General features: G+C 40.4%; 1 protein-coding gene and 1 long non-coding RNA gene across 3 annotated transcripts in view; one reads left to right on the top strand and one right to left on the bottom strand.

The window, feature by feature from the left end:
- LOC144792957 (uncharacterized) overlaps window positions 1-20,934 on the bottom strand; it is a 92,809-nt gene extending 71,875 nt beyond the window's left edge. Inside the window, exons 1-3 of the long non-coding RNA XR_013602642.1 lie at window positions 20,798-20,934; window positions 12,554-12,615; window positions 8,788-8,820 (exon numbers count right to left, since the gene is read on the bottom strand). This is a non-coding gene — a long non-coding RNA (uncharacterized LOC144792957). The remainder of the gene's footprint in view (window positions 1-8,787; window positions 8,821-12,553; window positions 12,616-20,797) is intronic.
- A 101-nt stretch (window positions 20,935-21,035) lies between these two features.
- Window positions 21,036-24,028, top strand: part of ASH2L (ASH2 like, histone lysine methyltransferase complex subunit) — a 271,360-nt gene continuing 268,367 nt past the window's right edge. Inside the window, exon 1 of one of the 2 annotated variants that reach the window (XM_078668167.1) lies at window positions 21,036-21,266. In XM_078668167.1, coding sequence (XP_078524293.1) covers window positions 21,094-21,266 — 173 coding nt within the window. In that variant the 5' untranslated portion in view covers window positions 21,036-21,093. The remainder of the gene's footprint in view (window positions 21,267-24,028) is intronic. The other variant, XM_078668168.1, reaches the window with a different exon arrangement.

The following is a 24,028-nucleotide window of genomic DNA, read 5'->3' as shown; positions in this document are numbered from 1 at the left end:
AACTCCAGGAAAGTGCATCAGTAGGGTAAGTGCTGGATAGTGTAGGGGTTCCAATTACTATTCCAACTCCAGGAAAGTGCATCAGTAGGGCAAGTGCTGGATAGTGTAGGGGTGTCACTTAATAATCTAACTCCAGGAAAGTGCATCAGTAGGGTAAGTGCTGGATAGTGTAGGGGTTCCAATTACTATTCCAACTCCATGAAAGTGCATCAGTAGGGCAAGTGCTGGATAGTGTAGGGGTGTCACTTAATAATCTAACTCCAGGAAAGTGCATCAGTAGGGTAAGTGCTGGATAGTGTAGGGGTTCCAATTACTATTCCAACACCAGGAAAGTGCATCAGTAGGGCAACTGCTGGATAGTGTAGGGGTGTCACTTAATAATCTAACTCCAGGAAAGTGCATCAGTAGGGTAAGTGCTGGATAGTGTAGGGGTTCCAATTACTATTCCAACACCAGGAAAGTGCATTAGTAGGGCAAGTGCTGGATAGTGTAGGGGTTCCAATTACTATTCCAACTCCAGGAAAGTGCATCAGTAGGGTAAGTGCTGGATAGTGTAGGGGTTGCAATTACTATTCCAACTCCAGGAAAGTGCAACAGTAAAATAATTGCTGGATACTGTAGGGGTGCCAATTACTAAATTAACTCTCAAATTTCCTTTTAACACAACAAATGTATCATTTTCTATGAAATCAAACATATATATATATAAAACTTAAACATTTTCTTTATTTTTTTCTTCAACAGATAATGTCAAGCCAGGCCACAGCATCCTATATAAAATCAAGGAAAGGGAACAGACTTCTACAGCATTGTGGATATATATATTGTAATGAAAGATTAAGTGAACCAAGGAAACATTGGAGGTGTGTGAAATATTATTCTTCCCGTTGCAGCGGCAGAGCGGTTACTATTGGTGACATCGTAGTAAATACCACTGACCATAACCACTCTGCCTCTGCAATGGAGATTGAAGTACGTCAAACAATTAATGAGAAGAAAGATATTGCATCCACCTCCAATGAAACTCCTGGTTCAATATTAAGAGAGGTTGCACAGCATGTCCCTGGACATATTGCTTGTAACATGCCTATGATACCCAATTTGCGTAGAATTATTCAACGTAAAAAGCAGGCAAGTAACACACACACAGTTACTCCTCAAACTTTTGCTGACATAACTATTCCTCATGACCTTACTCTGTCTTTCTCTAATGAACCTTTCTTACTCTATGACAATGAAAACCCTCTTAAACGTATTTTAATTTTTAGTACTCCCCGCAACCTTTTTAAGTTAGAGAATACTGAAATTTGGATGATGGATGGAACGTTTAAATGTACACCCCATCCATTCACTCAAATTTACAGCATTCTTGCTCAAATTAACTCAAATGTAGTACCCTTAGTATACAGTTTACTACCAGATAAGCAATCGGCAACCTACACTGAATTTTTAACAGTGATTAAAGACAAAACTTCTGGCAAAAGTCCTCGGAAAATCATCATTGATTTCGAATTGACTATGATCAATGTGATCAACAAATTGTACGTGGATACCCAAATTCAGGGGTGTTTTTTTCATTTTTCACAGGCATATTGGCGTAAGTTACAAAAAACATCCCTGGTTACAGATTACTGCTCAGATAGTAAACTGCAATTTGAATTAAAAAAATTAACAGCACTTTGTTTTGTACCTCCTGAAAGTGTAGACGAGTACTACACTGCAATTTCTGAATCAGAATATTATGTCGAAAATGAAGAAAAATTGTCTCCCTTGTTAAATTACTTTGAAGACACATGGATTGGGCATCTAAGCCGATCGGGTCGCAGGAGGAAGCCACGTTTCCATGTGGAGTGGTGGAACTGCTACTCAACCTGCTTGGAAGGAGGTGCTAAAACAAACAATGCCATAGAGGGATGGCATAACTCCTTCAGTCATACGATTGGAAAACATCATCCAAATTTCTACTCTTTTTTTAAAACTTTGAAGAAGGAGCAAAGTTTTCAAGAAATGAGACTTGCTCAAGCATTAACAGGTAGCCTAAATCCACGACCTTCTAAGCAAGCTAAGGAAATGTCTGAGAGACTATTGGGAGTACTTCAACAATTTTCGTTGACTGTGGCATTAGACTACCTGGAAAATGTAGCTAACATATTACATTTCTAATCATTTTCCACATTTTTACTTTCCTGCTTTGACCTAAATTATTTTTTCAAATTTAATTAAATTGGCTTTATTTTTTTTAAAAAAATTTAAATTATTTCTCGGGTTCCAAGATATTTTAACTGGAATATGTCTCATATTCTAAAGAACATTTAATTTCCTTAATAATTATTTATCTCTTTATTTTCACCAAATTTTGATAATATTCATTACACTGTAAGTCGTACAAAAATGTTGTGAAAACATTTTGAACGTAAACATTAAAATTTTCTATCCTTTCTCACCACTTATTTTTTTCCAAAGTGATTGTTTTCGATCCAATTGTTTGATATCCTACAAACTGTAATCAATTAATTAGTAATATGACTATATTTGTCATATTTGTAAATATCATAACCTTACCTTATTTTTGTAATTTGCATTATTACTTTAGATCTCATAATTATTTAAATAATCGAATCCCATACAATTCGATTCTATTTGCTAACGTTTTACATATATGGAATAGTAATTTATTAAATGTAAACCCAAAAATAACGTTTTTCTAAAGAATTATGTGTTTGTTACACATATCCTTAAACCTGAAATATTTTTCGATAAACTATATTTTTCGAATAGTTCACAATCAGAAACAATTTTTTTTCTTTTAATCATATATCACATCCTAACTCATATTCTTCTCACTATCTAAATTACTAGTATCACATTGCCAAACTTATATTTACCAAAAGAAATCCAAAATAATATGTTTAAAGCAATACAGCAAATGACCGCCTCCATACGAAAAAAACAGTATTCCAATATGTAAAGCGTTGTAAAGAAAAAAACGGCAAATCCCAAAAACATGACTAATTTTTTTCGTACATATCAAAATAAACAATTTTTGTTCTCAAACACCTTGCGTTCAAAGGAAATAAACGAGAAATCCAAAAAAAGACGTTTTTTTTTCGTACAATTTGAAATATACATTTTTTTCTCTTAAACACCTTTTGTTGTTAGAAAATAAACCACAAATCCAAAAAAAACACTCTTTTTTTTTTCGAACAACCCGATGTAAACAGTTTCATTTGTCAAACACTTTGTATAAATCAATCATTTTGGAAAAAAACATACAAATAAACTTTTCTATTTTTCTGTTTCAAAATATCACTCGATAAAGATTTCAAACTTTATTCAAACTATGAAACGTTCAAAATGTTTTCAATACATTACAAAAATATAATCTTTTTTTCACTCTGTATCCATAACTTTTTTTGTAACAGAACCCGACGTAGACATATGCAATTAATATGTTCGTCGACATGCAAAAAAGAACTGTAAACATCATTAAATAACTATCGCAACCTCTCCTTAATCTTTCATTACAATATATATGTTCGTATACTATTTTTTATTTATAAAATAACTTTATAAACTTTCCTACCTGAGCGCAGATCAGCTTCCAGCTGCTTCCAGCAATCGATGCTATCCAAAATGGCCGCTAACGTCGACGTCAACGTGAAAACGTCATCAACATGTAACAAGATAAACAAAGGACTATTTATATATACATGATTAAATAAATTATAATGTTTTTTTCCCATATTATTCGTTGTTAGAAAAATGTGAAAAAATATGTAATAAATTAATAAAAATAGAAATTATTTTTATATATTTTTTTGGAAAAAATAAAAGAAGTTTAAAATAAACGTCATTGTCTTTACATTTTTTTACTTAGTTAATTTTACTCTTTAAATGATTTATTCACTATGTAAAATAATGTTTTTCTTCACTTACCTGTATTCTGGTCTTGTTTTCTTTTTCTCTCTCCTCCTTCTATTCTTTTTCTTGCTTACTAATCCATCCCGTTAGGTTACTATGGAGCGATCATTGCAATAAACGAAGGACTAAACCTCCCATTGAAATCAATGTAAAACCGTGGGAAAAAGTGTTTACATGGTTTTACTTATATGTGTATTAAGATAAAAAAAATATATATATTTTCTAAAATTATTTTATAAATAAATAATCTTTTACATAATAATTTTGTATTTATTTAATACATATAAATTAAATTAAAATTAGATTAACATTTATGTAAACATTTACACCAAAACCAACATTAAAATTTACTAATAAAATAATAAATAAATAAAATATATACCTCAGTATTATAAATATTTTTAATAAAATATTTAATAAAATATTTAACAAGTTTAAAATAAACGTCATTGTCTTTACATTTTTTTACTTAGTTAATTTTACTCTTTAAATGATTTATTCACTATGTAAAATAATGCTTTTCTTCACTTACCTGTATGCTGGTCTTGTTTTCTTTTTCTCTCTCCTCCTTCTATTCTTTTTCTTGCTTACTAATCCATCCCGTTAGGTTACTATGGAGCGATCATTGCAATAAACGAAGGACTAAACCACCCATTGAAATCAATGTAAAACCGTGGAAAAAAGTGTTTACATGGTTTTACTTATATGTGTATTATGTTAAAAAAAATATATATATTTTCTAAAAATATTTTATAAATAAATAATCTTTTACATAATATTTTTTTTTATTTAATACATATAAAGTAAATTTAAATTTAAATTATATTTTATTATATTTTATATTAAACATAAATAATACCTGAGTATTAATATTTTTTAATACCTGGGTATTAATATCAAATAAATAATAAAATAATTAAATTATAATGTATTTAATAAATAAAAAACAATTATTACCTGATTATTAATATTTTGTAATTAATTCTATACAAATGTATCTAAAAAATATTAAAATAATTATATTATATTACATTATATTTAGAAAACAATTAATACCTGAGTGTTAACATTTTGTAAAAAACAATTAATACATGAGTATTAATTTTTTGTTATTTATTCTGAAAACATTTTTCAAATAAATAATAAAATAATTTAATGTAATTATATTAAATATATGGAAAACATTTAATACCTGAGTATTTTTTCTGAAAACATTAATATTTATTTATTTAATTATTTAAAAATGTTATTTTCTATATATAATACAAAATAAATATTTGATTAATTTATTTTTATTATATTATTATAGAAAACAATTAATACCTGAGTATTAATATTTTATCATTTATTCTCAATACATTAGTCAAATAAATAATAAAACAATTATATTATATTACATATAGAAAACAATTAATACCTGAGTATTAATACTTTGCAATTTATTCTTTAAAATTTTATCAAATAAATAATAATACTTGTTATTAAAATCATTTTAACATTTTATTATATTTAACATATATTCAATACATATACAACATTTATATTATTAAAAAATAATATATAATTATTTAATATTTTTTATAAAATAATTTAATATTTTTAAATTAATAATTTTACGTTGTAAAAACATGCGTTGTAATAGTTTTTGCTTTGTAATAACATGCGTTGTAATAACATGCGTTGTAATAGTTTTTACGTTGTAAAAAATGCGTTGTAATAGCATTTCGTTGTAATAGTTGCGTTGTAAAGGTCGTTTCCCGGCTGGAATAATTGCCAAATCGAACCAACCATAAGTAAAGGTGTTAGATAAACAGACACCCGCTGACAGAGAGACTAAGCCCTATGCCTGGAAAAAATTATTCTATATAAAAAACAAAAAAGATATGTTTGTGTACTTTGAAAATAATTTCTATCCTTTAAAAAAATTGAAAAACATTAATTTTATAAATAAAAAACAGCATGTATATAAATAAAACATTGTTCTAGCTGATGTATTGATATAGCAAAGGGTTGCCCAGGGAGCTTTTCTAGCCGCTGTTGAAGAAATACAGGTCAAGTGGGAGTGCTCTTGCAGCATATAGATATTTTTTCTGTTTCCCCCCTTCTCCCAGACCTACAATTTAGTTTTAGGGGGTACCTTCTGTATATTATACATTGTGACTTCACCTTGAACATTAACAAGTCCACATATACATTTCCCATCCAACTGGCATTTAGAAATATCATAATCCACCACCCATATATTTGAGCTGCAGGCCTGTATTTTCTTTGCAAATTCATGATTAGTTCCCCCAATTCATCAATAATACCTGTTGGGTGGATTAAGAAAAAATTAAAATAAAAATTAATTAAAAGAAGATTGTACTGTTTTGATGAATAAAGATGTAAAATTTGGAAACACGGCCTAGAGAGTAAAACGTTCACTTCTAAATTCCTAATAGTACCTGGCACAAAAGTAACCAGGTCCCCTTTCCCTCTGCTGGCGACAGATGGAAACACAGCTGTAAAAAAAGATTTGTACCCATTAAAGACTACTGTGTCACAGGCCTATGTTTTCTGACAACAGGTCCAATCGAATTTGCTGACAGAAGACAACCAGATTTCATTTTGCCGTTTTTAACAGATCCCTGAAACATTCTAAGATAGAAAAGATATACTTTAGACACCCCCACTATTACTTGGCAAAATGACTGATGTTCCAAGCTATTGCACTACATGTATTTTCAGCTCAGGGTTTCTTGCCAAGGGGGGTGATACATCCATGTCCTGGACTTTTTTTCCTGTGAGGAGTCAATCATTTTCATCCATGCCAGACGGGGGCATAAACCTGTTGTCGAGTGGTAAGGCATAATTTGGCCGGGATATGTAACTGGGATAACGGTTACCCGTGAACTTGTTATTCTTTGGGGCAACTGGTTGAAAATGCATGTAAAAGTTACCTAGCTGCATTAACTTAATAAAACTGGTCTTCATCCTGCCATCTCTCACTTGGGCCAAAACATCTCCAGCAACCTTTGGGTTACACACATTTACGATGACAGGCATGTCACTTACCCCTCCTCCTCTCGCTTTACTCTCCTCTTGTATCTCTCCACCCTCTTTCTTCACTGAGTCTATCTCTCGCTCAATTCCCCACACCACATCACCCCTCCCACAACAGTGATACAGGGCTGTGCCAATCAGTGTTGTGGGTCGCTCTCACTTATGTAGTGTTATGGTCTAATTAAATTCAGAGGTCAGCCCTCTTTCTACTGCAGTGTAGCATGTCTCTCTCCTGCAGTGCTACAATCTCTAAACCAAAGCACAGTCTGGCTTTTTTATTAAGCATGGTCTCGCTCCTGCAGCATTAAGAATCACTTCCATACAGTGCAAAGGCCTCATGCAGTGCCGGTAGTTGCTTGTGCAAAGCTTAGATGTCTCTTTTGTGCAGGGCTGTCACTCTCCTGAGCCGTCATCTCAGTATTTCATGCCTTTCTCTCACTCACTCATGCAGTGCTAGAATCACTCTTACACAGAGATGGGTGTATCTCTCCTGTACTGTTGTCTTTTTTCATGCAGTGCTTTCTTTCTCTCCCCATCACTGGACTTGGAACAGAGTCAAAATAAATTTGGGTGTAACTTGAGAGCTTCACTCAGTACAGGATGGGTCCTCCCTCAGAAAGCGCTGGGCATCTCACTTCCCCTCCTCCTCTATCTTTCGCCCTCTCTACTCTTGTATCCCTCCACCCGCTTTCTTCATCTCTTGATTACATAAATGCACTCAGCTTAAAACCAATCTAGCTGTTGTATCTCCTCCATATATCATTAAAGTTACTGTATTTTGTATAGTTTGTATGCACCCCACTTTCCTCCCTATTGCACTTGGCATTGTGATGTCCTATGGAACCCTCAACAGGTATATAGCACAGGTCATGGAATGTTGCGTCATTCCTTAGCCAGCTGCTTCCCTTGCCAGCCACGCTGCTTGCCGGCTGCTTGAGGGCCTATTTAAATAAATATTTACTTTATTCAGCTTTTGCCTTTTCAACCATTTATTTTGCTGTCACTTCGATTTGGCGACGAGTAATGAGATAGCGAGTAAAGGTTTTTCTGCAACGACTTTGAATTCAATGACTTCAAAAGAAATTCTTGAGGCAAGTTACTACGTTTTTCACTTGATTATGATCGGTTCTTTTTCTAACTATCGAACGCGTTAGGCTATTAATCTCTTTTGTTTTAGCTCACCGTTTGGTTAGTTGGCAGTTAGGAGTTGGCAGTTTGATGTCCGTTAATGGCTGCATCGCCTCTCAGCTGCAACTGACATGGTAATGTCATCAGCATGAGTCTACGAACGCACGGCACGTAACGTGACATGTGTGACTCCATTTTAAAGTCAGGCAACTCCTAAGTAAGTAAAGGAGTTTTGCCTGACAATTTCAACCTATCTTCGCGCTTCGTTTCGTTTCCACAGCTTAAAGGTGTAATTTCTTTCCTGAACTAATTTTTTTATTATTCTTTATCGAGCGTAACGCTTTAGTGAATAATTTAAACAAACAATGCTCTAGATGATTATTTTTGGTATAAAGACAGTTGTATTATTAGTACCACATTATTATTCATTTTCTAGACTGTTTTCAAAATTAATGTCCTAATTAAAAAAGAAGACTGTTCCGCAGTAGACACAATGTCACAAAACTCTAATATAAGTGCGCCAACAGCATTTATTTCTGATTCAGGCAAACCACCCATAAAATGGAAAAATTCACTAAGTTCTTTCGAAAACTATCTTGTAGCCATTGACGGAAAAAAAATATGAACCTGAAAGGAAGAAAGCTATAATGTTTGGTTTGCTTGGAGTGGCGGGACAGGAAATTTTTGACAGCTTACCTGAATATGAAGTATCCCCTGGGCAGTTCATACCTATGGACGAATATCAGGAAGCTATTAAGCGTTTGGAAAAGCAATTTGGGAAGAACCAAACATAATGATTGTAGACACCGCTTTACAATGAGAAGGCAATGGGAGACTGAAACTGTTGTGGAATATATTGCTTGCCTGAGAGTTTTAGCTACAAAGTGTGAGTTTAACTAAATGGTTGATACTTACATACGTGATCAATTTATCTTTTACTGTTATGAAGAAAGAAAATCAAGAAAGACTGTTATTTTGCAGGAATCCTACACTTCAAGAAGTAATAGACATAGCGAAATGAATTGAACGCTCCCTTGAAAGCTCTAAGGAGCTTTCAAATGAAAGAAATTCCAAGTCTAATATGTGTACTGTACAGGATAAAAGGAAATTAGAGTTAAAAAATGAAAATAGAAACAAACCTGGTAGCTTTATAGATTCTAAACATATTATTTGTTTCAGGTGTGGATTGAAAAATCATAAAGCTGACTATTCCGGATGTCCCGCACTCAGTAAGAAATTCACAAAATGTTTAATAAAATTGGGCATTTGCTGGAGTTTGCAATAATTTTATTAATTTAATTTTATACCAACTCATTTTCAGAAGGTTAAAGTCAGTAAGGTCGATGAATTTGACGAGGAAATGTGTTCCAATATTCTCTTGACTGTTGATGACAATAGCAATACAATTGAAGGACCACTTGGAGTGGCATATATAGGTGAAGATTAATTGAAAATAATGACTGACTCAGGTTCGTCTATCACTATTATTTCTGATAACAAGTATTATGAGAATTGGTCACCTGTAGACTTATTAGCGTCCGATGTCAATCCAAAACCTATTGACAAATTTGGAATAAAGATGTTGGGTTATTTCCAGGAGATGTTGAATATCAAGGGAAGGCCCATCTCTACCAACATTCATGTTGCTGAACGTGGGAGAAACATTGTAGGGTGGAAAGATTTGGCTCGTTTAGGCACCATCTTAAAACCAGGTGCTGATGATCCTATTGTTCTTAGTGATGTTCTTGTATCTTCCATTCAAGATTCTTCTTGTTCTTCTTCCTCTTTTGATAGTTTGGATATTAATCTTAGTAGATATGATTCTCTTTTTGAAGATCATATTGGTTGTGTAAAGGGTTTTGAGCATTCCGTCAAATTAAAGAAAAATGCCATTCCGGTCAAGCACAAGGGAAGATCTTTTTCGTCATCAGTTAGAACTGATTTACAAAAATTACTTAATAAGCTGGTGGAAGAACAAGTCATGGAACAAACTAATTCTGCTGAATGGGTTTCTGCAATTGTGATAATTAATTTTTTTTTAAAATGGCGAGATTCATTTATGCGCCGACTTGAGGTTCTTAAATAAAAATATTTTGGTCGATTGCCACCCCTTGCCAAATATTCAAGAAATGTTGGCGCTATGTCTGGGTCTAAGTATTTTTCTTTAATTGACCTCAAGTCGGCATACCATCAGGTCAAGCTGGCTGATGATTCTAAAGAGTATACCGTGTTTATAACTCCTTTGGGAGCTTATAGATTAATCAGGCTTCCTTTTGGTTTAGCCTCATCAGCTAGCGTTTTTCAGAAGCAATGGAATGCATTCTAAAAGGTGTCATTGGTGTTGAGAAATGTCAAGATGACATTTTGATTCATGCAAGCACTAATGAAGTACACAATACAATTCTTGATACTGTTCTTAACAAATTAAATGAAAGAGGCATGACGGTAGCTAAAAGTAAGTGTAAATTTCTTCAAACGGAAGTAGAGTACTTAGGTCATGTTTTGAGTGGAAATGGTATCAGGCCGAAACTTGATCTCATCAAAGCAATTTCTGATGCCCCCAGACCTGATGACAAAGATTCTCTGAGATCTTTCCTAGGTCTCAGTGAATATTATTCACGGTTCATTGAAAACTATGCTGATAAGGTGGAACCATTGCGTGTTTTGTTACGTAAAGGTGAGAAATATGTTTGGTCTGAATAACAGGAATCAGTTTTTTCAGAGGTTAAACATTCTATTAATAATGCTCCTACGTTGAATCCATATTATTCTGCAGTTACCAATATCATTACTGTTGATGCAAGTTCTATTGGCATTGGAGCAATATTTACTTAGGAAGTGAGAGGATCTGTACAAACTGTTGCTTTTATTTCCAGGCGCCTACACGATTCTGAGAAACACTACAGCACTAGAGAGAGACATAGGCCTGTGTTTGGGCCGTAGAGAAACTTAAAATGTATCTGTGGGGCAAACACTTTAAATTAATCACTGATCACAAACCGTTGACCTACATGATGGACAGTTGTGTTAGAGGAAATGGTAAGGCCTCTTCTAGGTTAGTTAGGTTGCTAGCCAATCTGCAAGAATACAATTTTACAATAAAACATATCTGGTAAGGATAATGTATGTGCAGATTGTTTATTAAGACTGCCACTATTGTCTTCAGTACCTATGCTGGAAGAAGATAGTGAATGTGTAGTAGCAACCATTGATATTTCAAAAGAAACTGATCATATGTGTAGTGAGACTGAATGGTTACATGTATGCAGCAATGACCCTATTCTCATTCAAGTTAGGGATTTGGCCAAGAGAAATTTGCCTCCTTTAAGAAATTTGTCTTCAGAACTTAAAACGTATTATCAGATTTCAGAAGAACTGAGTATAGTAAAAGGATTTCTCCTAAGGGGAGATCTGTTTATTCCACCTTCCAAGTTGAAAAAATCTTTAATTAACTTAGCTCACAGAAGCCATCCTGGTACTACCTTAACTAAAACAATGTTAAAAGAATACTATTGGTGGTCAGGGTTAGATTCTGATGTGAAATTGTTTGTTGATAATCGTGCAAGTTGTTTAAAATCAGATAAGCATTGGAAACCCAGAGTCAACAAAATGCAATTGGCCTTTACTCCAGATAGTTTGTGGAACAAAATTGCTATAGATTTTGCAGGTCCGTTCAATATTCTTGAAAATGACAGTAGATTTTTAATTGTAGTGAGTGATTACTCGTGGAGAAGTGTGGCTCACTGGTTAGAGGAGGCAGACCTGGAAGCAGAGGTCAGCCCGGGACCAGGGTTCAATTCCCGGCTCGGCGGGGTCTTGAGTCCTAAAATGTCCATGGACTCGACAATTCTCGCTCAGGTGCCTACTCGGTTCACGGGTTCACACTCTGCGACTCTGGGCAATAGCTTGCTTAATCTCCACAACGGCCCCTTGCGGCGGGATGCCTGACTTTCACCTTGCGGATACCCTGCCGGGGTTATCTCACAGGGGAATACCAGGACGGGTTCCATAAGCAAGCGCTTAGAAACCGCTCGGTGATTTGCGCTATATAAATTCCTGTACATTTACATTTACTACAGTAAATGGATCTATTTGTAGCAGCAATAGACACTCGTTCTGTTATTGAATTTTTAGAGAAATGTTTTTCCATAGAAGGTCTACCACACATTTTAGTTTCTGACAATGGTAAACAACTTACATCAGAAAAAATTGTGTCCTTTTTTATTAATATAAATGGTATCAAACAGGAGAAAACACCTCTGTATTATCCTTATTCCAATGGACAAGTAGAAAGAATCAACAGATTTTTAAAGGAAGGTATTCAGCTTGCCATTGCTTCAGGATTTAAAGTAAAACAGTTCTTACAGGAGAAAGTAAACTGTTATCACAGTGCTACCAACAATGTGACTGGGCACTCTCTGTTTTTTCTCATGAGAAGCAGGAAAGGAAACATTATACTTACCCCTAAGTTTGCTCCAAATGAGAAAAAGAAATCCAACGTTGTAGAACTCAACTATGGTCAACCTAAAGTAAAAGAAAGAATACAAGAACATCAACTTAAATCAAAAGTTTACCACAACAAAATTCATAGAGCAACAGTCAAAGGGATCAACAAAGGTGATTGGGTCATAGTTAGGAACCCTTTAAAATTTCTAAGAGTCTAAATATCTGTTCCAGTTGAAGTCATTGATGTTGCTCATGGATCTGTTGTTTTGGATAAGCAAGGTTGGAGAAGCAAAAGTGACATTAACCCCTTTGTTGCTGCCGTCGGCCAACGGCCGTCGCGAGCACTACCTTGGTAGTGCTGCGCACGTCTGTTGGCCAACGCGTCCCCGCCCACACAATAGAACCCCCCCACTCCGGCGAAATTATCGCCGCGATAAAGGGGTTCAGCTTAATCCTGGTCAAAGAGAACTCAAGGGAGATGACAAGTATGGTTCAGATTCTGTGGAAGATTATTTTTGGTTTGGATTTGAGACCCATGGGAACCAGGAATGTGAGTCATTTGATAGCTCGCATAATTTGGTAACTATACCATCTGATTTTTCTAATGATAGTGATACTCTTGTTCCTAGAAATTCTTTTGCTGAACCTGAACATGTGATGGATAGTGGCCACAACGTGGATAGTACAAATGTAGCAAATGTTCCCTCCACAGAGCAATTCAAGCTTACAGAATTAAATTAATGGAGTGATTTCAATTTACAATGTTGGTTACTACACCAAAACCTAATGCAAATCCAAAAAGAAACCATAAACAACAAAGCTTGGGGTATAAATCAATTATTTAATGAATTTAGGTTGCACTCATAAGTGCCCCATTTCAATATACACTTTACAAATTTTGTATTTTTACATATGCAGCGCATCAAAAACAAGGTGATTGTGAGGTGATCTAGCGTGCAATTGTGATCAGTGACTTATATACAAGTGAGAGAACGAGGGGAGGGGGGTAGGAAGTATGGCCAAGGTAATGTTTAATAGGAGTTATTCCTCTGAGCCACAAAGTTTGGCTGGTTCTCTGGACTACTCTCTTTGGGTCCAGGGGTTTGTCGACGTTTCGACCCTAGTACAGCCCGATTCCTGGGTCAGAGCGGGTTTGCATCAGGACAGGGAGGTGCGGGAGGAGAGATGTTACCTCTGGGGACCCAGAAGGGTCGCACCCAGACTTGTCTTGAGCTAAATCTTTGGGCAAAATTGTTTTAATTTCGAACAGGTGACTTGATTTCCTTGTCCAAGGGTAGGATGCTCAATCAATTTCTTCTAGAGCGTCTCCCCTTAGTTCAGAGTGATTTCTAAATGCGTTGTCACGGGTAGCCTCCTCTCGTTGACAGGACGCTTTCAATAGTGATTACAAGTCTAGGGTCGAAACGTCGACAAACCTCTGGACCCAAAAAGAGTATTCCAGAGAACCAGCCAAACTTTGTGGCTCAGAGGAATAACTCCTATTGCTATGATTACGTACGGTAATCCCCATTACTCTTAGTCCTACTCGTCCTCGACCCAGTCATCACTCATGAGGTATTCCACACGACAGGAAACAAAACAGGAAACGCTTTCTGACTCCACCCACCCTCCTGTCAGGTGCTATAATACACCTCACCACCAGAAGCAAATCCTGATGTACCAAGCACCAAAGGCCTGGAAAGGGAGGGCGGGCGGGTCGTATGACTGGGTCGAGGACGAGTAGGACTAAGAGTAATGGGGATTACCGTACGTAATCATAGCATTACCTCTACGTCCCTCGTCCTCGACCCAGTCATCACTCATGAGGCATACCAAAGCAACCCCACAAAGGCCTTTGGCACACCACAAACAGAAACAGAACAGACACCAAGGAGTGCAGCAAGACACAGTTTAATAACAAACAGAAATAAACAGAATCAAACAGATGGGGGGATCCCCACAGCTTGCAACACACCAGAACCAAAATTAGAGCGGCCAGACAGAGCACAATTCAAGCGACAATGTCGCACAAACGAGGACTCGGACGCCCAGGTACCCGCCCTACAGATCTCCTCAAGGGGAACCCCATGGAAGGCAGCCCAGGAAGCAGACACACCCCTGGTAGACCTCGCCTGAACCCCAGACGGGCAAGGCAAACCAGAGCCCTGGTAAGCCAACAAGATCACAGCCTTGATCCAGCGACCCAAAGTAAGGCGAGAGGCAGCCTTACCTCTACCAGCCAAACCAAAGGTCACGAAGAGGGAGTCAGAAGACCGAAACCCAGCAGAACGAGCAACATAAACAGACAACACCCTCCTCACATCCAAAGAATGTAGCAAGACATCAGAAGGAGAGGAAGGAGAAGGACAGAGAGAAGGAAGAACCAACTCCTGGGAGGAATGGAAACGGGAACAAATTTTTGGCATAAAACCGGGGTCCAAGGAAAGGACCACAGCGTCGTCCAGAAACCTCAAAAAGGGGGGAGAACAACGCAAAGCCGTAAGCTCCCCCAACCTCCGAGCAGATGTAACAGCCACCAAAAAAGCAACTTTGAAAGACAGGAATTTCAACTCCACGGACTCCAAAGGCTCAAAGGGAGGGGACTGCAAGGCACCCAGAACCAAAGAGAGATCCCAAGGAGGAACCGGTGAGCGGACAGAAGGAGCAGAAAGAGAGAAACTCCTAAACAGATGGGAAACCAGCAACCCGTCCGAAGGAAGAAGAGAAGCCGGATCACGAAAAGGCCCGAATAGCAGCCCACTGACCCTTCAAAGTGGACAAAGCATAGTGTTTTTGAAAACCATCCAAAAAAAACTGCAGAATAGAAGAAACATCACAAGAGGTAGGAGACAGATCCAGGGCAACACACCAAGAAGAAAAAGAAGCCCAGTGTTTCGAATAGGAGGACAGAGTGGACTTCCGACGAGACGCCTGCATCACAGTGATGAGGTGGTCGGGCAGACCCCGGACTCCAAGAGACAACCGTTCAACCTCCAGACCGCCAAGGTGAGAGGAACCAACAGGGAGGGAGACGGGGAACACAGTGGAGAGGGGTAGCGGGGCAGGATCCACGGAGGGCCCACCGCCAGACCCAGAAGCAGAGGAAACCAGGAACGGCGAGGCCAATAAGGGAGAACAGCCACCACCTGAGCCCCCACCCGTCGAACCTTCAGTAAGAAAGCAGGGATCAGAGGAAAGGGGGGAAACGCATAGAGGAACCAAGGAGGCCAAAGGACAGACAAGGCATCCACCCCCCAAGCCCCTGACTCCGGGGTCCTGGAACAGAACAGGGGAAGCAAGGCATCGGACCGGGAGGCAAACAGGTCCAGAACCGGAGTCCCGAATCTCCGGCAGAGCAACCGGAAAATCCGAGGGGCCAGACACAGGGAGAGAGAGGACGGGAACTTCCGACTCAAGGAATCGGCAACCACGTTGTCCACACCCCGAATGTGCACAGCAGAGAGAGCCACCAGATGACACTCGGCCCAACTCGCAATTGCACATGCCACCAAATTCAGGGAGAGGCAGCGGGTACTGCCCTGGTGGTTGATGTAGGCCACAGTCACAGTGTTGTCCGACCTCACCAATACGTTGCACCCCAGAAGATGATCCTTGAGAAGGCGGAGAGCCCTCTCCACCGCAGACAGCTCCCTCCAATTGGAAGAGCGGTGCGACTCCGAAGGAAGCCAACGTGCCTGCACCGACCAACGCCCCAGAGTCGCACCCCAACCGAAAGCGCTGGCATCCGTCGTCAACACCAAGGGCGCCGGAGGATGGAACCACATGCCCCTCGACAGATTCGAAGAGTCCAGCCACCACTGGAGAGCAGACACCAACTCTGGAGTTACAGGCACAGGAATCGAGAAGTCCTGGACAGGAAAGGGGACCCAACTCTGAACATGCCACAACAGAGGCCGAAGATGAGCCCTGGCCCAGGGCACCGTGAACACCGTGGCAGACATGTGGCCCTGAACCACCAGCCACTGCAGCAGAGGAGCCAAATCCCGGGAAAGCAACCTCCTCAACAGCAACTGAAGACGCAGAATCCTGGACTCCGGGAGAAAAACCATGCCCAGAACTGAGTCGAACACGGCCCCAATGAAAGTTCTCCGAGTGGCAGGCTCCAGGTGACTCTTCGGCAGATTGACCAGGAACCCATGATCCTCGAGCGTACGCATGGTCAAGGAAAGGTGGCGAGACATGACCTCTGGAGATGGAGCCTGCAGCAGCCAGTCGTCCAAGTAAGGAAAAACGGACACCCCCAGGAGATGGAGATGAGCCACCAAGGGAGCCGCCACCTTGGTGAACACCCTGGGGGCGGACCGGAGACCAAAGGGGAGGACGCAAAACTGCCAGTGACGACCCTCCAGGCAGAAGCGCAGGTACTGCTGATCCACCAACGCCATCGGAACATGAAGGTACGCATCCTGGAGATCCAGAGAGGTGAACACCCAGCCCTCCTGGATCAATGGGATCACCCTCTGCAAAGTATCCATTTTGAAAGTGATCTTGCGCACAAACAAGTTCAGGGCCCGAAGATTGATGACAACACGGAAACCCCCCGTGATCTTCGGGACCACAAAGACAACCGAATAAGTCCCCAGTCCACGTTCCAGGGGGGGAACCGGGACAATGGCCAGTTTGTTGAACAGAACCTGAACACCCTCCAACAACCCCAGACGACGAGACGGGTCCGAAGGCAAGGGGGTCACCACAACACCCGAGGGAGGCGGAGGAGACAGGAACTCTATCCGGTAACCCCTGGACACAACATCCAGTACCCACTGGTCGGAGGTCGTCAACAACCAAGCAGGGAGGAACAGCCGCAGTCTCCCACCAACCGCGGGCCGACCACCAGCGAGATCGGGCACCGGTGCGGCGTAGTCAGGAACGAGGAGCGCCAGACCCACCATCCGGCTGGGGCTTCTTCTGGAACCTCCGAGGAAAAGACCCACGAGCACCACGCTGGCTTTTAAACGAGGACTGCTGAAACCTGGAAGGCTGGCGAAAGGACCTTGCATTCGAAAAGGAGGATCCCTTATGAGAAGGGGCAGGACGAAGGACAAAGAATGCTTCCTCTCCTTGAAGACCTTATGGAGCTTGTCCTCCAGGGCGTCCCCAAAAAGAAGAGTACCTGAAAATGGCAACCGCAAGGCCATAGAACGCTGCGCCGCATCCGTCTTCCAACCCCGCAGCAGCAAGTTCCGACGGGCAGCCACAGAGGAACCACAAGACAGAGCAGAAGCCCGGACTGAGTCAAAGGCAATGTCCGAAAGGAACTCCGATTGACGTTCCATAGACTCCAGCAACTCCGGACAAGTGCCCCCCTCCTGCATAGTAGAAAATAAAGTCTTGAAGTCAGCCAACAAAGACTGCGCAACATAAGCACCATAAACACCCGACCGAAGAGCCAGGTGAGAGCCAGCATAGGACTTCTTCAGAGCAGAGTCTATCTTCTTATCAACTCCATCCTTCAGGATATTATCATCAGCCATGGAAGGCCGACCCACCAGGGAAGCAACAATAGAGTCCACCTGCACCGAATCAGGCAGGGCAACCTCCGAATCCTGCAAAGGATACAGTTTAGACATGAACCTGGGCAAAGAAATATGGTCCGGGTCTTTCCACTCCTTAAGAAGGACATCCATAACAAAGGGGTGGACGGGCATGGAAGAAGACACAGGCCTCCGAAACTGCGGCAGAACAGCATCCAGGGAGGTACTGGGTACAGAGACCTCAGGGAAACCCATATTCTCCCGAACATGACCAAGAATATCAGGCAACAGGTCCCTCGAAATGTACTTTCCCTGCAGATCCACCGCACCCAAAGCGGACTCATCAGAGGAAGCAGAAGAGGAGATATCAGAATAAAGGTGAGCAGGAGACTCCGAGCGACCCCCAGCACCTTTCTTGGAAGCCTTGAGCTCGGACAGCGTCTCCAAAATCAGCAGCTTCAGCCTTTTGGAGTCACCCAGACCAGCACTCCGACCAGCAGGGGCAGAATCACCACTGTCGGAAGAGGACGACCCAACAGGAGACATGCTTTCTCTTCCTATGGTGTTTCCCCATCGTAAACAGCAAATCCACAAGACACAGCAAACCAGCAAAGCAGCACGGAACGCACAGCAACACCACAAGTGGCACAGAAGAAAAGAAAACGAATCCCGCCATAAATAGGAGGAAAACACTCACCCCACAGCTGCAGCCCCTTGGAAACCGAGGATGTAGAAGGAGGGGCAGAAAAAACGAGACATTCAGGAGCTCCGACGAAGGAAAAACACCCCGAGTCATCAAGGCGGAAAGGAGACGATGACGTCATCGCAAGGAGCCGTGCAGCCAATCAGGAAGGAAGTCAGGGAACCCGGAGCCCACCCGATTGCCCGCTCATGCAAAAATGAGTATCCGAGGACGAGAACGGCATCCCGCCTCCAGCCTCGACATCGCGGCCCAACACAAGAAGAAATACGGCCCCCGCACTGCCAAACGAAGGGGGGACGGAACCGGAGCCAGGAGGTGAGCGCGCCCCGCCCTAAAAGAACGGAGAACGCGGGCAGCCAGTCCGCTACCAACCGCAAGCAAAGCGAGCGCTCCACCAAATGAGCCCACTCCCCTGCGTCCGTCAAAGGGCAGGGCGCAAGGGTAACAGCCACCAAATGCGCGTGGAGACAGGCAAAGAATCCAGGATCCAGGGGCAGAAACCACGGGGACCCGAGAAGCCCCGCAACCCAGGGTCCCCGTCACGAGTGAAGTGCAGGAAGCCCAGCAGCCCGCCTTCAAAAGAGTCCCACGGAGGTCCATGAGCACCCCCAAGGCCCAGCAAAGGAGGAAAACCACAGGACAATCGAAGCAGGTAAGTGCCCGGCACTCACCCAAGCGTCACCCATCAGCATCCAACCGACAGGAAACAAAACAGGATTTGCTTCTGGTGGTGAGGTGTATTATAGCACCTGACAGGGGGGTGGGTGGAGTCAGAAAGCGTTACCTGTTTTGTTTCCTGTCGTGTGGAATACCTCATGAGTGATGACTGGGTCGAGGACGAGGGACGTAGAGGTAATGAACATTACCTTGGCCATCACAATTGCACGCTAGATCACCTCACAATCACCTTGTTTTTGATGCGCCGCATATGTAAAAATACAAAATTTGTAAAGTGTATATTGAAATGGGGCACTTATGAATGCAACTTAAATTCATAAAATAATTGATTTATACCCCCAAGCTTTGTTGTTTATGGCTTCTTTTTGGATTTGCATTAGGGTTTTGTGGAGTAACCAACATTGTAAATTGAAATCACTCCATGAATTTAATTCTGTAAGCTTGAATTGCGTATTTTTTACCCGACAGAACTATTATTTATATAAAAAAGCTTGGCCCACGTTCTGAGGGATACTGGGTTACCCCATAGTAACTGACTGTTCCCTCCACAGAAGCACAAGTTTCCAGAGGCAGTAATGAAATTTACCGTAATGTTTGTGATAGTACTTGTACTAGTTCAGGAAGGCTTTCTCACTTCCCAAACCTGTACAAAGACTATGTTATGTGTTAACTCTCTTTTATTTTTTTTTAAAAAGGGAGATGTTGTACCTCCTCCATATATCATTAAAGTTATTGTATTTTGTATAGTTTGTATGCACCCCACTTTCCTCCTTATTGCACTTGGCATTGTGATGTCATATGGAACCCTCAACAAGTACATAGCACAAGTCATGGAATGTTGCGTCATTCCTTAGCCAGCTGCTTTCCTTGCCAGCCGCGCTTCTTGCCGGCTGCTTGAGGGCCTATTTAAATGAATATATACTTTATTCAGATTTCGCCTTTTCAACCATTTATTTCGTTGTCACTTCACTACCATAAAGCAACAATCCACATAAACACTCCACACCATGCCACATAAATCCAATCAGCATTTCACTCAATGCCACAGTTCCACACAAATCATCAACATCTTTCCATTCTACACCATAGTTCCCCAGTAACCACATAATACAAATCAAAAACACGATTACATAACACACCACATACGTACAATCCACACGATATTATTACACATCTCACCACAAATTACAAAAACACTCAACATAATTAAACTCCACTATAGAACACTCTACAGCACAAAATACCATACCACATGACTCTCCATAACACACAATCCCACTCCATAAATTCCTATAAACTAAATACCACATAATTACTATCCACATGATTCCACTGCATACCATATACACCCACTCCACACCAAATAAGTAAAAAATATATTTACATTTACAACACCAATAGCAATAACTCTCGTTTTCTAAATCACTTCACTGCAGACTAAAAATCATAGATTTTTAGGACTTTTTTCAATTGCATTTCGCTCCTCCTACGACTTTATAATACCGCTCTTTAGTACTTGTCCACTACTTTTGCTCTCAGAAGCAACCGACATCAACTTCGCGCTTTTTTATTCTTCAAAAATGCCTCGATGATGTACAAAGCTGTCTAGTGAACGTGATCCATAACACAGTCTCGCGCGGTTACAATGTTTGAAATCTCGCGGGGAGGTTTGTTGAAAAAATGGCGACTGCCGAGTCAGGTGTCTCTGCAGCTGCTGAAGAGGTGACTGAGGCTGAGCCCACAACTGCATCAACAGAGGTGGAGGGGGAAAAGGCACCTGCGACTTCAAGTGACCCTGTAAACGACAGCGGTGCGGGGCCGACGGCACCGGCCGCAGCAGATCCTGAAAGCGGGTGAGAGAGGGGCTCTATCCCAATCCAGCATAGAAATAAAAAGAGGGTATTCACTCCCTACACGTTTTGCAATTTAAGTAAAAAAAAAATCACTTCTAGTTTGCAGCTGTCAAAGTGGCGGCCATCTTTAACTGGAGCTCTGAAGTCAAGGTGGTAATAAACTTGATGCCACTTCTTTGAGTGTTAGAGCCCGCCGTTTGGCATATTTCGGTCTGGTGGACATGATTGTCCTGAAAAGTATTTCACTTTGATCCTCTAGTAGTGATACAGTTGATTATGGCGTTGTTTTGGGATTTTTAAAATCGTTTTGTTTAATTTGATTAAACCACAAGCTCTTGTTTATCGATTTATAATCCTCGCTCGCGGATTTGAGTGTTTTTTAAAAATAAATTTCCGTTTGCATTCATCCAGATCTATTTTTTGCTAATGTTATGTGTATGTATCCATATGTGTTTTGAGTTTTGTGAAAAAATGAAGTTGAAACTAGCATATACCCATATTTATGTTGGCGATAAATGTGCTTTTAAGGTTGAAAACATGAACATTTTCGTTATGAAGGTTGTGCTTATCAACTGCTGTTTTTCAGCATCTTTACCAAAATTCCTTTCTTTTTTAACGTCTTACCCGTCCGTCTGCATCGCTTTTAGCATGGCAGTCACGAGTAACGGCATTTAGAATCATTACAAAATCCGCTCTCCGTTTTCAATCACATTTTAAAATAAAATAATCCAGAAAATTGTGTTCTGTCAATATGTATGTGCAAAAATAAGTAAAAAAACGGAAAACCGGGAGCCTTATTTATAATGTGCCAACTTGATAGCCAAATTGGACTGAAGTGTATCGGTATCGTTCTGTCTGTTTGTCTGTCTGTAGCTTTGCCCTGGGTTGAAGGCTTTTCAAGAAGAGTCTCTTGGTGGTTTCTGATAATATGTGCACACTTATAGGCATCATTTACAGGAAAAGTGATTTCTCATTTTTGACAGTAAAATGCTCACAAATATTTTTCTCAGAAAACTTTAATTTTATTTGGAGTGTTCACTTTGTGTACTTTAACTCTACCGAGACTCACTGCAGAAACGTGCGATTGTCAGGCAGCCCTTGTCAGAGGTTCTGCAGCTTGGAAGCTTCAAACCTAGATATTTACGGTTACCATTGTATGTCCTTTAAGCATATTATCCAATGGAAAGGGCTCTCGCAGATGGGTGTTGCCATGTTGTTAAAGGGGAAAAGCATTCCTAAGGCAGTTATTGATTGGGGGTATTCAAAGTGCCTGAGATGAATTTGACGGCTGTACTCCAGCCTCCTCAAAAGCTACATGAGTGTTAGAAGTTCTGTTATATTTATATTTGTTTGTATAGCACACTAATCTCCAGAGAGGGTATCCGGGGGCTTGAGCAACTGTGGAGGAGGCTGGCTCTGATTTGGCGAGGGAGGTCGTAACATGTGTTGGGTGCGATGTAGGAGAATTAAAAATTTGCTAACATTAGTGCCAAGAATTTTCAATTCTATTAAGGACAGGAGGCGAGGATTATGCTTTCTCGATATCTTTACTGGAAAACACAGCATCCAATCAGCACACAGTAAAGAAAAAACAAACTACGTTACCCATAAACCCAGGGTAACCATAGAGTACATAACATTATAAATAGTCATAGAGGTCACCACTTCCTCTTTCTTTGTCCATGACCATAAAGGAAAAGTTCAAAACGACAACTCCAACAATCCACTAAGGACGTCCCGCGGAGAGATCATCATCCGGCTGAAGAGATGAGTGAACCTCCCAGATCCACAGGAACAGCAAAAAACCAACCAACAGGAGGAATTCGATGCACAAGTTATTTAAGGTCGGAACCTGGAAAAAGTAAAATAAAGCCGTAAGGTCTATCCCAAAGGAATAAACACATAATACATGACAGGGTGGGAACATTTCAGAAAATAACAAATGTTATGCTATAGCATAACTGCATAAGAACAATACAAATCATGATAAGAATGAAATAAGGGTGGGATAATCCTCGCCTCCTGTCCTTAATAGAATTGAAAATTCTTGGCACGAATGTTAGCAAATTTTTAATTCTATGGCTGGACGGAGGCTCCGATTATGCTTGTTCAAAGCTCATCCACCACTACTGAAGCTACACTTACAATAGGTTTAAAATAGAACTTTTTAAAAACCGAGTCGGAAGACCAATCCGCGGCCTTCATGATGTCATGAAGACTGACACCCATGGAAAAAGCTTTGGAAGCCATAGCCGAGTGGGCACCAAAGAGGGAAACATCAATACCTGCTTCTAGCATGAGCCATCTTAACCAACGTGCTAAAGTTGCAGGAGTAACAGGCCTAAAAGGTTTCTGCAAAGCAATCAGTAATTGACTCTGTAAATCTGAACGAAAAGGTGCAGTGCTTACCTCGTAATCTTTGAGACATTGGACCACACACAGCTGGGGGTTGTGAGGAAAAGAAGGATATGTAACTGAAGACGTATTACATTTAGTGCGTCTCGATATAGTAAAAGTGACACCCTCCGGGGTGAAAGCACGACCTGCCAGGTCCAAAGCTCGAACATCAGAAACCCGCTTGCAGGAGATCAAACACAACAACATAGTCCACTTGGCTGAGCGTTGCTTACGGTTCAATAAAGGATTAGAAGGCCAAGATTCTAAGAAACGTAAAACAGACACATCCCATAAGGCAACATATTTAGGGCAAGGAGGTTTTACCATCCGGATGCCTCAAAGTAATTTAGATATCAAGGGATGTT

The sequence above is a fragment of the Lissotriton helveticus genome, chromosome 11, assembly GCF_964261635.1.
Source record: "Lissotriton helveticus chromosome 11, aLisHel1.1, whole genome shotgun sequence".
NCBI lineage: Eukaryota > Metazoa > Chordata > Amphibia > Caudata > Salamandridae > Lissotriton > Lissotriton helveticus.
Note: the sequence above shows the minus strand (reverse complement) of the source record. Positions and strands in the feature narration are given on the sequence as shown.